This window comes from Cebus imitator, unplaced genomic scaffold (genome assembly GCF_001604975.1).
Source record: "Cebus imitator isolate Cc_AM_T3 unplaced genomic scaffold, Cebus_imitator-1.0 Scaffold87, whole genome shotgun sequence".
Classification (NCBI taxonomy): domain Eukaryota; kingdom Metazoa; phylum Chordata; class Mammalia; order Primates; family Cebidae; genus Cebus; species Cebus imitator.
Window position 1 is genome coordinate 3,114,944 of NW_016107402.1, and position 14,871 is coordinate 3,129,814.

A 14,871-nucleotide genomic window follows, 5' to 3' on the forward strand; every position below is an offset into this window, starting at 1 on the left:
CCTTTGCCTCCCAAAGTGCTGGGATTACAGGCTTGAGCCACCGCGCCCGGCTGAGTTATTTTTTTAAGTAATAAGTGGCAGAAGAGAGGATAAACCCAAACCTGCTGACTGCCACCCCACAACTCATTCTATATGATGCTGTCTGGAAAGAGAAATGAATGAAGCAGAAATCCATCACCATGATAACAGTCTCCCTGCACAGGGTCTCCCTTGGCCAGACACTCAGCTCAACACATGTCCTCACAGCAGCCCTGTGACGGAGCTATTAGTGTCCCTATTTCACAGAGGGCAAGTTCATGGTAGGGAAGTGAACCAAGAATTCCAATGTTTTGTGGCTTGGAATGGGTGGCTCTTGGGATTCAAACTAGGCAGGCCTATCCACAGAGCTCAGCCAGATGCTTCCCAGGTTTCAGCATTGAGGGCAACATTCATGAATTTAGCCATATTGGCATTCCAGAGATGCTATTTAAAATCTGTTTTTCTCAAATAGACTTATTTTTACATTTAAATAAATGAATTTAAAAGAAAACTGTGTTACTACCTTAAAATAGAAGGAAAATGGGAGGTAGCTGTAAAAAGAGATACAATGAAAACAAAATGTTGCTAAAATCTCTCCCAGATACAGCAGCCTGAGGTTTTCTCTGCTATTGTTCAAATGAGTAGTTAACAAGAGCTAGAAGGGTGCAGAGATTCTCAGCCCAAGTGGAGACTTTCTTTTCTCCCTGATGTAATCAAAGGATTGAGAACTGAAAAAGAATTATCTGCACCACATGATTCAATGCCATTTCAATGTGCCTTCCCATCACTTAAAAATTCCACAACTTGTGAGAAATGCTCTATCCCGGCTCTCATCACGGCCTCCTGACTCCATCACATATGCTCATCTGAATAGGAAATTGGGAAATATTGTTTGTGGAATTAATGAAAAGTCAACTGACTTGCCCAATGTCGCCAAGCAGTAGCTAATCCACAGTTCCCATTAAGTGTTCTGACTTTGAGCTTAATCCTCTTTCCATCCTTCCATTACACAGAGATGCCCTTATACTGACGCAGCATCAGTAATCATAAAGAAAGGGGCTATGTTCTATGGCTGTATCTTCACAGCAACCCTGTAAGAGGTCTTATTTCCCATTTTACAGATAAAAAACAGAGATCTGGAGAGTTTGAGTACCATGACTCAGGCTGCATGACTGGCCTCACGACTGGTGAAACCCATGCCTTCTACCTTCAGCAGACCAAAGGCCTCCAGAAAAGAGATCATCACTGTCACTATGCCCTTCCCTTTGCCTGGGTCCTGCAAAGGCAAGAGGATAACTGCTTGTTGGTGCTCAACTCACTCACCCTGATGGGAGCTGACTTGCAGAGATGGGCTGGAGCCAGTTTCCATAGGCTCAGTGGACTGACTGTTCTTGTCTCCTCCCAAGTCCATGTGCAGTGGTGTCACCTGGATAGCTTGAACTCAGCCACGTGGGAAGCATTTGTACCACAGAAATTGCAAATGCTACCAATCAAAGCTTTAGTTTCTTGGAGAACCTGTTGTTAAATTAATCCTTTACCAGCAAACCACTGATTGGCTTTTTCTTTTTTGACTATAAGTTAGTGGTTCTAAAGCTTGAGCTTGCATGAAAATCACCTGTGGGGCTTGTTAAACCATGGACTGCTAGGTCCCACCCCCAGATTTCTAACTGGGTAGGTCTGGGGTGGGGCTGTAGGTAGGGCTTGCATTTCTAACAAGTTTCCAGCTGACGCAAGTGCTGTGGAGAACCAATGCTTCCAGAGAACCATGGAATCACAGAATAGGGGATCTAGGCAGCCCACAAGCAGAAGTTAGCCCACAGTGTTACCAACAACCTTGAATTTTCTGCCAGTACTTGAGAGAGTACACGTAAAACTCTCGATTTCGAGCTTCTCTTGAGAAGTCATTGGATCTGGCACTTGAGCCTAGGTCCCTGCACTGTGATGATGGCTGGGAGCTGCAGAACTCCTTTCCTTCACTGGCTTTTTCTTCCTAACCTCCCCGGCCTGTTCTCTACAAGTATCCGAGTGGGACCTTGCTAGGTCAAGTTCTCATCTTACAGAAGGAAACTCTCAGGCTCAGAGAGAGGAAAGGTTCTGCTTAGAATTGCAGAGTTATTAAGACAGTGGCAAACACATCCACTGGAACCCATTACAGAGGCGCCTTGCTTCACACAGGTTATCCCCTCCCCAACCCCAAACAGAATCCTGCTCATCCCAAGCAAGGATGTCTCACCCACTGATATGTGATCCCTATAATCTGGGGCCACGGTTGTCTCTGTATAAGGCATCCAAGAACTGGAAGGAACCCCAGCGCCTCCATGATTTCTCTGAGATGCCTCCAAATACATCAGCTCCTCATCACCTGCTTCAGCCATTTTTACAGCCAGTTTCCAGCCAAGTGACCTTGGTAGATAACTTCTCCTAAATATCATTTCTTAGAGTCTGAGAATACCTGAGTAGGCAGTTGTGAGAATTCAAGGACATAATGCATATCATGGGTTTTTGCATAATGCCCAATACTTATAAAGCAGCCAATAAACAGTAGTAAATATTATCAGTGAATATGATTATCATCATGCTATCAGTTCATCTCTAGAAATCTATCCCTATATCATGCCCAATTCACTTTTTCATTTTATATAAGCCATGTCCAGAAAATATTCACACAACATCTGGGAGGTAATAGCCAGGGCTCTGGTGTGTCAAATTAACCATTGCTGTCCACTATCTAGGGGCCACAGGACCTACTTCTGGTCTGGAGGCCCACATTCCCACCTTCTCACTTTACAGTGAGACCTCAGCCAAGGCCCAGCCCTCTCTGGGCCTGAGGTATGGGCTGTACTTAGCATTTGCTTATTAAATCTGCATTAGCTTATTAAATCCAGTAGCATCCCAACAGCCCTGTGAGGGGAGATATCATTATCTCCACTTACAATGGGGAGACTGAGACTAACAAAGGTTAAGAAGCATGCCTAGCTAGTGCGTAGTGGGAGCAGGTTCAAGACCAGTCTGACTCCATGGTAAAGTTCTGCATCGTGACCTGAACCACAGATTCAATTGCCTTGGGCCTGTTTGACCTGCTCTGTCTGTCTTTACGGGGTCTCAGATTTCATCTTTGTTCTATACCTAGGCTGCCCTATTTGGAAAGAAGAGTTAACCTGGAGAGGCGATAAGTCCATCCAGTGTAGGGGCTGGGCAGAATTTCTGAATAAATCAGCCAACAAATATTCGCTGAAGCCTACTGAGCACCCGGCCCTGAGTGTACACGCCCCAGCTAAGGGCTCTGTGCACATTTCTTCCTGAGTTGGAGCCGGGTGTTAAGGGGATGAGGATAAGCCCAGTGACCCACGCATTGGCCCAGACAGCCTGATGCATCATCAGCGCGATGTAGGTGATCTCTCCAAGCAGACCCGGCAAGCCGAAGGTGTAGTGCACGCCGCAGCTGTCGTGAATCCCCAGCACTCGGTTAAAACACACCTGTGGACAAATGCTATTATAAGCAGACTGGCAGGCGAGACCCATGTTCCCTGCCCATCCCGTTCACACACCCTTGGCATCCAGGGCCACAAAGGGGGATGGGCACTAAGGCTCACCTAAAGAAGCACTTCTCAGACTTGAATGTGCACTCACGTCATCGGGGAGTTTGTTGAAATGAAGACTTGGCTTTAGTGGATGTGGGGTGGGATCTAAGACTGAGCATTTCTAACAAGGTCCCAGGTGATGCCAATGCTGCTGGTCCACGGATCACACTTTGAGTAGCAAGGGTCTAGTGTAGACACTATTCACAGTTTTGGCTGATAATTCTTTGTGGTGGGGGCTGCCCTGTGCGCCGTAGGATGTTTAGCAACATCCCTGGTCTCTACCCACTCGCTGCCAGTAGCAGCCCCCACCCCACTGTGTAAACCAAGAATACCTCCAGACATCGTTTGATATCCCCTGGGGGGTAACTGAGACCCACTGGTCTACCCCAAATTTAAGCACCATCCCAAAGACAAGACGGCTAGTTAGAAACAAGGCATGAGGCCCCAATTCTGGATCCCCCCTCAGCCTTCTGCTTCATTGTTCAGCCTCCCACGCAGCCGTGAGCCAGCAAATGTGGACACAAATGCAAATTCAATCAGGCTGGTTCCTTCCTTAGGATCTCCATTACTCGTCAGAATAAAAATCCAGGCCAGGCACGGTGGCTCACGCCTGTGATCCCAGCACTTTGGGAGGCTGAGGTGGGCAAATCATCTGAGGTCAGGAGTTTGAGACAAGCCTGGCCAACATGGCGAAATCCTGTCTCTACTAAAAACAAAAAATTAGCCGGGCATGGTGGCAGGTGCCTCTAATCCCAGCTACTAGAAAGGCTGAGGCAGGAGAATCACTTGAACCCAGGGAGCGAGGTTGCAGTGAGCCAAGATTGCACCACTGAAGTCCAGCCTAGGTGACAAAGGGAGACTCAGTCTCAAAAAAAAAAAAAAAAAGAATAAAAATCCAGACTCCTCCTCAACTAGCCCATGAAGTGTGCCTGAGCACTTCCCATTTCCCATCTCTCACGGCTCTGGGCCCACCATGCTCCTGGGTGGACCCTATGCCTTTAGAATGTCTGTTTCCTGGTTGGGTCATACACTCTTCTTACCAATAAGCTTTTGTACACACAGTTTCTTCTGTCTGGAATACATTTCCCATGACTTTGCCTGGCTAATACTCCTTATCTGTCAATGCTTGGCTGTCAACTGTTTCCTCTGCTCTGGGAAGCACTTCCAGATCCATCCCAGGCTAGCTTAGATGTGCCCCTATAGCAGTTCTCAGACTGTATTGTGTTTATTTATCCATTTCCCTCACTAAACTACAGCTTGAAAAGCAGGATGAGTGTTAAAACATATGTATTGAATGAATGAATGAATATATGAATGAATTAGAGAATCATTTTTGAGTAGTCCTGCCAGTGATGAAGTCAAGAAAACAGGCTCAGAGAACATGATTGGCACAAAGCCTCCTGATGATAACTTGTTATGTTTTTTTTTTTTTTTTTTTTTTTTTTGTGGTTTTTTTTTTTTTTTTTTTTTTTTTTTTTTTGAGACGGAGTTTGGCTCTGTTGCCTAGGCTGGAGTGCAGTGGCGAGGTTTCAGCTCATTGCAACCTCTGTCTCCCGGGTTCAAGTGATTCTCGCATCTCAGCCTCCCGAGTAGCTGGGATTACAGCCACATGCCACCACACCCGGCTAATTTTTATATTTTAAGTAGAGATGGTTTCACCATGCTGGCCAGGCTGGTCTTGAACTCCTGACCTCAAGTGATTCACCCACCTCAGCCTCCCGAAGTGTTGGGATTAAAGGTGTGAGCCACCACGCCCAGCCAGTTTTTCCTAACTTTAGATTGAAATAGACTCCCTGAACAGCCACTGTTCATCCAAATCCAGCCTTCAAAAGTCTACTCTTTTTCCTCCATCAAGTCTTCAAACCCATGAAGATTTGTTGTCCCTAAATATTTCTCTTGGAGAAGCATATGATAACCAATTGGCTATAATGAAGTATTCTGGAATGATCAGGATTTGCTGAGTATTAAAAAAAGAAAGATCCATCCACTTAGAAGAAGAATTAAACAGTCAGAAGTAGATACGACCTGGATCATCAGCCCAGCACTCCCTCTTCTGGGCGCTCCTCTCACATCATCCATGTGGTTCCCTGGCAGCAGCCACAGGTGCATGCTGAGCCCCACCCCAGCCGAAGGTGACATTATCCAAGTTGAACCAAAGAGCCCCTTTCCAGAGAATTTGAGATTGGGGCCAAGAGAGTCCACCAGGTTGCTTTCTTGAAGAGAAAGACTACATCCCACCACGTGGAGTGGAAGAGGAGGAAGCAGGTCTATAGAGTAAGAATAAAGCAGATATTCAGGAAAAGTAAAGAAAGAAGAAAAACAGGGGCTTCTGGGCTCCCGTAACACTCCAGTCCCTGTCCTTGAGTTCTGTGACACCCTAGTGGCCTTATAACAAATTCTGCCCCATGCCCAAGCACGCTCAAATGGGTTCTATTACCTGCTCCCCAGCATCCTAACAAATACACCACCCAGCTGGGGTGGATCCCTCACTAGGCATTGAAGCCAACATGAGAATGCGTCAACACCTCCCTAATGCGGCTGTGCACTGCCCAGTGGCCCATCAGGTCCCAGCATCCTGCTGGCCTTCAGTCAAAGCAGAGGGGATTCGTTGTCCAGTTTCTTACCGGCAGGCACTTGGCTCCCCCGATGGAGATCAGCCCCGCCACAAGACCCAGCACCATGGCAAGCCAAGGAGAAGAGATCAGGTGACACGAGGCACCCACAGCCACACCTCCTGCCAGCATCGCATTGTGCATGTAAGTCTGCAAAGAAATAGCTTGTGGGTAAAGGAAGTGAGGCAGAGAGAGAACACCACCTTGCTGCAAGTGACCAGCACCCTGGGAACAAGGCAACCCTGTAACATCCTCCCTGGTTTGATGATCCTGAAACCACCCCTTCCCTGTGTTGGGGCTACATGCCCTTCATCAATGGACATGATGGGTCAGCTCACTACCGCCCCTCACGCTCAGGGTGCTGACACTTTGATTGTGCAGCATTTAGGGAATGAGCTGGAAAGTCCAGGTGCTCAGCATCCTAGCCACCCGTCACACTCATTAGTGTGTCCCTGAGCACTTGGAAGAATGGGTTTTTGTTTCATTTTATTTTTTAGAGACAGGGTCTTGCTATGTTGCCTGGGGTAGTCTTGAACTCCTGGCCTCAACCAATCTTCCTGTCTTGGCCTCCCAAAATATTGGGATTACAGGTGTGAGTCACTGTGCCTGGCCTAGAAGAATGGGGTTTTGGATGTACCTTCTTCATAAGGTTATTGTAAGGATTGAGAGTTTCCACATATAAAGCTCTTAGCCCAGTGTCTGGCATAGAACATGATTAAATGTGCAGCAGACACAAATTATTGTTATTGTTTTTATTATTATCATTGGCTACTTGGTGCCACCCTGTATGACTGGGGCCAGTTCCAATAAGCTGGGCTTTGTTCCTGGGTCATAGCTCTGCTATGTCCTTCACTGCTCCGGAACTAGAATCTTGCCCTGCTCTTATCTGACACCCTCAGCTCTCACCTGGGATAAGTCTCTGGGCTTCCCTGTGAACACCCAGCACTCTTCCTAGAGCCCCCACTGCAGATGTAGACACGGCTCCACCACCTGGCCTGCCCTCTCCCAACCCCTCTTGGCCCTGGGGCGGGGAGGGGCATAAATATGTGTGTTAGACCCTGTTAGACCCAAGCGCTGACACCCACCTTGCTGTCACCATGGAGCTCATGGTCACTCACTTCCTCATAGCACTGAATTCTGATGTGAAGCTGTCATCTGTGGCCACATTCTTTCCACTCCAGCCCCTCCTACCCCCCGCCCCACCACTGGTCTGTCCAGACTTCCTTCCACCACCACCGGCTGGATCCCATGCCCCCATCATCACGAGAACGTGTTTTGTCTCCCCTCTCACCCGTCCCTTTCCACAAGACACACACCATCCTCTCACTGTATTAACAGCAGCAGCTAATGTTTGCCTAGCACTTGCTCCCTGCTAGGCACTTCACATGCACCATCTCTTAATCCCCACTTTACAGATGAGGCCGTTGAGACTCACAATGTTGAAGTGGCTTGACCAGGGCTACATGGCTAGTGTCACATACTTCTCTACTTCTGACTCTGGTGGCTCCTCTCTTGAGATTTCTTGCAGGGAGGAGAGGCTGGCTAATTCTAGTCTAGTCTGCTGCTGACTCTCGCTCACGGTGATTGGCTTTAGCAACTAGCAGAAACGGGGCTCAAACTCAGGTCTGTTTCATGTTAGCACGGATGGATTTAATCTCTCCCCCCAGAGAGCCTTTGATCACTGGACAGTCTCCTGAGTCCCAGGCCCACTCTGACCACCCAGCATTCTTCCTAGAGCTCCACTAAAGATGCAGATACGGCTCCACCACCTGGCATGTCCTTGCCCAACCCCTGCTGGCCCTGGGGTCGGGGGGAGGCATAAATATGTGTGTTAGTCCTGTTAGACCCAAGTGCTGTCCAAGGGCAGCACCCTCCTCACCATGTTGATCTTCCCTCGGGGATGAGCCAAGGATGACACTGAGATGCTTGTCACCACGCTGACCGCTAGGGCGTAGTAGGTGTTGAACACAGCATCCCTCCTTTCGATTGAATTTCTCAGCAGAGCGGAGTTGAAACTTGGCCAGAACATCCATAAGAAGAGGGTTCCTGGGGGCCAGAGAGGGTGGTTGACCAGAACCACGCTCCTGCTCCAAAGGCCTGAGCCTTGAGCGGTTTTGGATGAGAATCCGAGGGCTGGAGAGTCTTAACCTTGTCACTTAGAGCTAGATGGGCAAGTCACATCTCCCCTCTGAGCTCTCAAGCTGATTTCAGCTAAGATATTTTACAGACAAGGAAACAAAGGCCAAGAGGGTTGAAATCTACATACCCCAGGCCTCTTAAACCTGGTCTGTGATGGTCAGATCTTATTTTTATTTTTATTTATTTATTTTTTCTTTTTAATTGAGATGGAGTCTTGCTCCATCGCCCAGACTGGGGTGCAGTGGCGCGATCTCAGCTCACTGCAACCTCTGCCACCTGGGTTCAAGAGGTTCTCCTGCCTCAGCCTCCAGAGTAGCTGGGATTACAGGCATGCGCCACCATACCCAGCTAATTTTTTTGAATTTTTAGTAGAGACAGGGTTTCACCATGCTTGCCAGGCTGGTCTTGAACTCCTGACTTCAGGTGATCCACCTGCCTTGGACTCCCAAAGTGCTGGGATTACAGGCGTGAGCCACCATGCCTGGCCCAAATGATTGTTTAAAAAAAAAAAATAATGTGCTGCTTTAACTTGGCCCTGCGGCCTGACAATCCTTTACCTACTATCAGGCTCCCTGCCCGATTTCCTCTAAGCCTCTCCCTGCAGTCCAAGTTCATTATTTTCACAGCAAATTTTCAAAGTACAGCATTATTACTATTCCCACCCTTGTTCCTTCACTTCTGGGCCCTATTTCTTCGCTTGTCCAATTCCCTCCTTTCAGCTGAAAACAAAGGGATTGGATAAACTTATGTAAACTCACACATAATGAGTCTCTCCTCTCTAGTGGATATTAATGAAGAGAGGTCCCTAAAAGGAAATGCTTAATTCAGAGGTATGAATTTAACCAACACTACTTGAAGAAATGAATCACGATGGAAGGGCTTCAGACACCCAGGGGACGCTGGTAAAGGAGAGAAATTTTTCCACCAGAGACTTTTCTGAGCCATTCGGCTCAGCCCAAGTATGAGAACACTCATTCCACCTTGTCCTTACCCAGCATGGCAGACAAACTGGGGCTTGTTGCTGTCCGTTCTTTTTCCTCCATTCCTTCAGGCAGAGGTTTTGGCAGGCACCAGGCCACAGTCAGCCCAAAATACGCTGCGAACACGTGGATGCACATCATGTTTGTGTGGTCCTCTGTCTGCAATAAAATCCAGCAGGAGCAAGTGAGTGTCAGCATCCTCTTCCCACGGGCAAGCCCTGACAGTCCTTGGAGAAAGTTCAGAGCTTCATTTAAGGGATGTGACTTGAAGACATGAGACTGTGGTTCAGACTTTACCCAGCCCAACTCAGTAGGCTTTTCTCCTTCAGAGGAGCCCTATGAGTTGCCGTGTATTTATTCCAGGGATATCGCTGGCTGGCCTTTATCAGTAGCTCTTTCTTTTTTCTTTTCTTTTTCTGAGACGGAATTTTGCTCCGCTGCCCAGGCTGGAGTGCAATGTCGCAATCTCGGCTCACTGCAACCTCTTCCTCCTAGGTTCTTGTGATTCTCCTGCCTCAGCCTCCAAGTAGCTGGGATTACAGCTCCCATCTACCTGGGAGACTGAGGCAGGAGAATCACTGGAACCTGGGAGGCGGAGGCTGCAGTGGGCCAGGTTCACACCACTGCACTCCAGCCTGGGCAAAAGAGCAAGACTCCATGTTAAATAAATAAATGAAATAAAATGCAAGTCAGATCATGTCACTGCTCTGCTCAGAAGCCTCCAGCGGCTCCCATCTCACTCAAATCAAGGTCCGTGTTCTTGCCATGACCCTGCGGGATCCATTCTGGCCTGTCCTCTCTGATGTCACCTCCTATTCCACTCTCCACTCGCTCTTCTCTTGTCCTCAAACCCACTAGCGTGTTCCTCCTTGGGATCATTCAGCTGCCTGAAATGCTGACCCCCAGCCAGGGTATAATGAGGGCAGGGTGGAGACAGTAGTCCATCCTGGGTCCAAGCAATCAGGGATGCCTTGTCTGTAGAGGATGTCTAACAAGTTTAAAGCCAACTATAAAGTCTGTCTGCTTTTTATTTATTTTTACTTATTTATTTATTTATTTTTGAAATGGAGTCTGCTCTGTCACCCCAGTTGGAGTGCAGTGGCGCGATCTCGGCTCCCTGCAACCTCCGCCCCGTGGGTTCAAGCAATTCTCCTGCCTCAGCCTCCTGAGTAGATGGGATTATAGGTGCCCACCACCATGCCCGGCTAATTTTTATATTTTTAGTACAGACGGGGTTTCACCATGTTCCCCAGGATAGTCTCTAACTCCTGACCTCAAGTGATCTGTCCATTTCGGCCTCCCAAGTGCTAGGATTACAGGCGTGAGCCACCACACCCAGCCTATTTTTTATTATCACCATGTGCTGACAATTCTAAACAGCGTGGGTGATGAAATGGCCCTCCCAGCACCCTGCCATTGGTCTGCTGCTGTTCTCAGATACTGATGAGGCTGTGCACTCGCTACTTGCAGGTCTGTACTCAACAATCACCCCCTTGATGAGATGACGCTGCCCCTGGCCACCCTCTCTCTCAGTCATCCCCTCTCCCCAACTTCTCCTGTTTCCTTTCTCCATTTTATTTTCCTCTGTGGTACTTACCACTCTCTAACATGCTATATCTTTTGCCTATTTTATTGCTTATTGGCAGTCTTTCCTTCTGGAATAGACATTCCATGAGAGTTGTATTTTTCCACTGCCACAAGAGTGCCTGGTACATCATAAGTACCAAATAAATATTTGTGAAGTGAACAAATGATGGTAAAAAGCCCTCAGTCACACAAAAAGAGGACAGTCTAGGCAATTCCCTGATAAGAACTGAAAAGAGGGCTTATGTTTTTAATCTCTTTGAGCTCTACCAGGAGGAGTTCAGGGACAACACTTGGGGGCTGTTGGCTTGTTGTACAGCTAGTGCTCGACTTACGACCACGATTGGTTCCGACAGACTGGTCGTAACACGATTTGGTCGTAAGTTGAGTAGGCTATATGAACGCGGAGATGGTAATGCTGCTGGAAGCTGGTCCACACTGTCATACGCCCAGCTGGGCAACGTTTGCACTGCCAGACGCGGAGCAGTCGTGGCTAGCGATTGTGGTCGTAAAGTCGAATGGTCGTAAGTTGCATAGGTCGTAAGTCGATCAATACCTGTATTCATTTCTTGAGTTGCCTGCACTGAAATGACTCTGGTCCTTGGCTCGGGTTCCTCCAAGCCCTCCTACTGAAGAAACCCAGGCTGAATGGAAGTCTTGAGGAAAATGAACACTCAAAATCAGTGCTAAGCCCTCCCCTAGACCAGCTAAACTAACAAGTCAAAGCTGTAGAGAAGAGAGGAGGTGATGTTATATCAACGCAGTCTTTTAAAGCAATTGTTATGAAGACTGCAACAAAGCAGGAAGAGGTTCAGACTCACAGGGAGTGTTCTGCCTCTGAAATTTACCCCTTTTCTTGACAGCCATGTTTTTACTGTGTGAACCATCTCCCGTGCCATCTGGTTGGGCCAGAGTGGAAAAATGACCCAGGGGACTGATCAGATTCCCTCTCCCTGAACTACAGAATTGAGACTGAGAGAAGAGTTGTTTTCTGCAGGATCTGGGACACAGAAATGCAGGAACAAGTGGAGGTGGGTGGGTGGGTGGAGGGGACACATTTTTCACTAAAGAGAAAGCTGGTGTACAGACATTAGATGTACAGAGAGAAACAGAGCTAAAAGATGGAGGGCCTGGACTACCTGGGATCTTAGCAGCTTCTCACAGCCAGTACCAGTGCCCTCCTGAGTCTGGCAGCACCTCCTGCCCTTGTAGGTTCTTTTTTTTGTTTGTTTTTAAAAAATTTCCACACTACACAGATGTACCTTGGTGGTTCTTATACTGAATTCTCTTTATTCTGCCTAAGAAAGCTCTGGATATTTTCTTCCTGGGAATTAGGGAGTTGTCATTAATCCTTATATTAAGCAGAGAGAAAAAGCAGAAAATGGAAGTGTGCAAATTGGAATCCAGGAGCCCATGGTGATATAAATAAATACATAGATGAGTGAATGAACAGAGAAGTGAAAGCTTTTCCTTACAGAAGAATACCAACTTCTGAAGGGAAGATGGAATTAGGAAACTAATATTGGCAATTATTATAGTACTAATTTATTCAGGGAAGAATCATTGAACACTAAAGTCAGTGAGTGAAAGTTGGATGATAAACAGGATTTCTATAGGAAATTATCTCCTCACAAGATGTTTATTAATTACAAAGGGGAAAACAGTAACTTTACTGTGGAAGATCCTGGCAGGTACCATCTTAACCCAATGATCACAGTTAACGCACCTAGTAATGGGGCAAATTGACAGCATGTCTTCTGATACAATATACTAAGAAGGGCGCACGTGACTCATGTGGAATTCCTGCCAAAAATGCATACCCACAATCTAATCATGAGGAAAAGCAGACAAACCCACGTTCTACAAAATAACTGGCTCAAAACTTCAAAACATGTCAAGGTGATGAAAGATAAAGAAAGATGAAGAAACTGTTCCAGATTGATGGAGTTTAATAAAACATGAGAACTAAATGCAAGATGTAATCCTGGACACATATATATATATATATATATATATATATATATACATATATATATGTATACATATATATATATATATATACATATATATATGTGTGTGTGTGCGTGGTGTGTATATATATACATATATATATACAGACACACACATATATATTCTAGAAAGGATATTATTGAGACAATTGGTGAAATTTGAATAAGGTAATCATAATGTATCAATGTCAATTTCTCATTTTTGTTAACTGAACAATGGCTATGTAAGAGAATGTCCCCGTTTTTAGGAAATTATATTAGTTTGCTTTCACACTGCTATAAAGATACTTCCTGAGACTGGGTAATTTATAAACAAAAGAGGCTTAATTGACTCACAGTTGCGCATGGCTGGAGAAGCCTCAGGAAACTTACAATCATGGTGGAAGGTGAAGGAGAAGCAAGGCACATCTTACACGGTGACAGGTGAGAGAGAGAGAGAAAGAGGGAGGAAGTGCCACACTTTCAAACCATCGGCTCTCCTGAAAATCCACCAACACAAGAACAGCATGGGGGAAACCACTCCTATGATCCAATCACCTCCCACAAGGTCCCACCCTCAACATGTGGAAATTATAATTCAAGATGAGATTTGGGTGAGAATATAGAGCCAAACCATATCAGAAATGTACACCGAGGCCAAATAGTGGCTCATGACTGTAATCCTAGCACTTTGGAAGGCCGAGGTAGGTGGTTCACCTGAGGCCGGGAGCTTGAGACCAGCCTGGCCAATACGGTGAAACCCTGTCTCTACTAATAATGCAAAAATTAGCTGGTGGCAGGCACATGTCTGTAATCCCAGCTACTTGGGAGGCTGAGGCACAAGAATTGCTGGAATCCAGGAGGCAGAGGTTGCAGGGAGCGGAGATCCACCACTGCACTCCAGCCTGGGTGATGGAGCAAGACTTTGTCTCAAAAAAAAAAAAAAAAAAGGAAAAAGAAATGTATATTGAAGGATTTAGGGTTAAAGTCACATACACGGATGAAGAAAACCACAAATTAATAAATACAAACATCCAGGCTGGGCGTGGTGGCTCACGCCTGTAATCCCAGCATTTTGGGAGGCCAAGGTGGGCGGATCACCTGAGGTCAGGTGTTCAAGACCAGCCTGGCCAACATGGTGAAGCCCCGTCTCTACTAAAAATACAAAACTTAGCTGGGTGTGGTGTTGCGCACCTGTAATCCCAGCTACTCGGGAAGCTGAGGCAGAAGAATCACTTGAACTCAGGAGGCAGAGGTTGCAGTGAGCTGAGATAGCATCATTGCACTCCGGTCTGGGTGACAAGAGCAAAACTCTGTCTCAAAAAAAACTTCCCATATTCCCTCCCAGACCATTGTTCTTTTTTCCTCCCCAAACATCCCCAGCTCCCTTGAAGATGCCATCACACTCTCCCTTCCTTGCTGCAGGCTCAGCCTCCTGGCTGCCTCTTGGTCACTCGATGTCAGTTCCTGCCCTTCAGCCTTTCTCTCCATCACTCTTCCCAGACATGATCTTAGCCCACCCAACACCTCCCCCTCTTGGTTCCTTGACCGCTCGTCTATCTTTCCCTGCATTACACTTCCCGCCACCCAATGTCAAGCCTTAGATCTTGTCATTACCAGTAACTGTGTTGCCTCCAGAGCCTCAGTGTCAAGCAACACACCTGAAAACCACCACCACCTCCTGTCTGTCTGACTCACTCCTTTAATTGCCTCCTTTCGACAATTCCAACCAACCGATCCTGAGAACAATGGGGATGGTGAAAATAACAGCACTAGGCCGGGCGCGGTGGCTCACGCTTGTAATCCCAGCACTTTGGGAGGCTGAGGCGGGTGGATCACGAGGTCAAGAGATCGAGACCATCCTGGTCAACACGGTGAAACCCCGTCTCTACTAAAACTACAAAACATTAGCTGGGCATGGTGGTGTGTGCCTGTAATCCCAGCTACTCAGGAGGCTGAGGCAGGAGAA

General features: G+C 47.0%; 1 protein-coding gene across 6 annotated transcripts in view; it reads right to left on the minus strand.

Annotated features, from left to right (window-relative positions):
- The window catches only part of RHCE (Rh blood group CcEe antigens), a 56,590-nt gene that overhangs the window by 17,032 nt on the left and 24,687 nt on the right, over positions 1-14,871 (minus strand). For 4 of the 6 annotated variants that reach the window (XM_017534605.2, XM_017534603.2, XM_017534604.2 and 1 more), the window contains 4 exons: positions 9,342-9,489; positions 8,091-8,257; positions 6,224-6,361; positions 3,368-3,495 (listed from right to left, as the gene is read on the minus strand). In XM_017534605.2, coding sequence (XP_017390094.1) covers positions 3,368-3,495; positions 6,224-6,361; positions 8,091-8,257; positions 9,342-9,489 — 581 coding nt within the window. Of the gene's footprint in view, positions 1-2,251; positions 2,422-2,785; positions 2,794-3,367; positions 3,496-6,223; positions 6,362-8,090; positions 8,258-9,341; positions 9,490-14,871 lie in introns of all 6 variants that reach the window. The other 2 variants (XM_017534608.2, XM_017534606.2) reach the window with 2 other exon arrangements.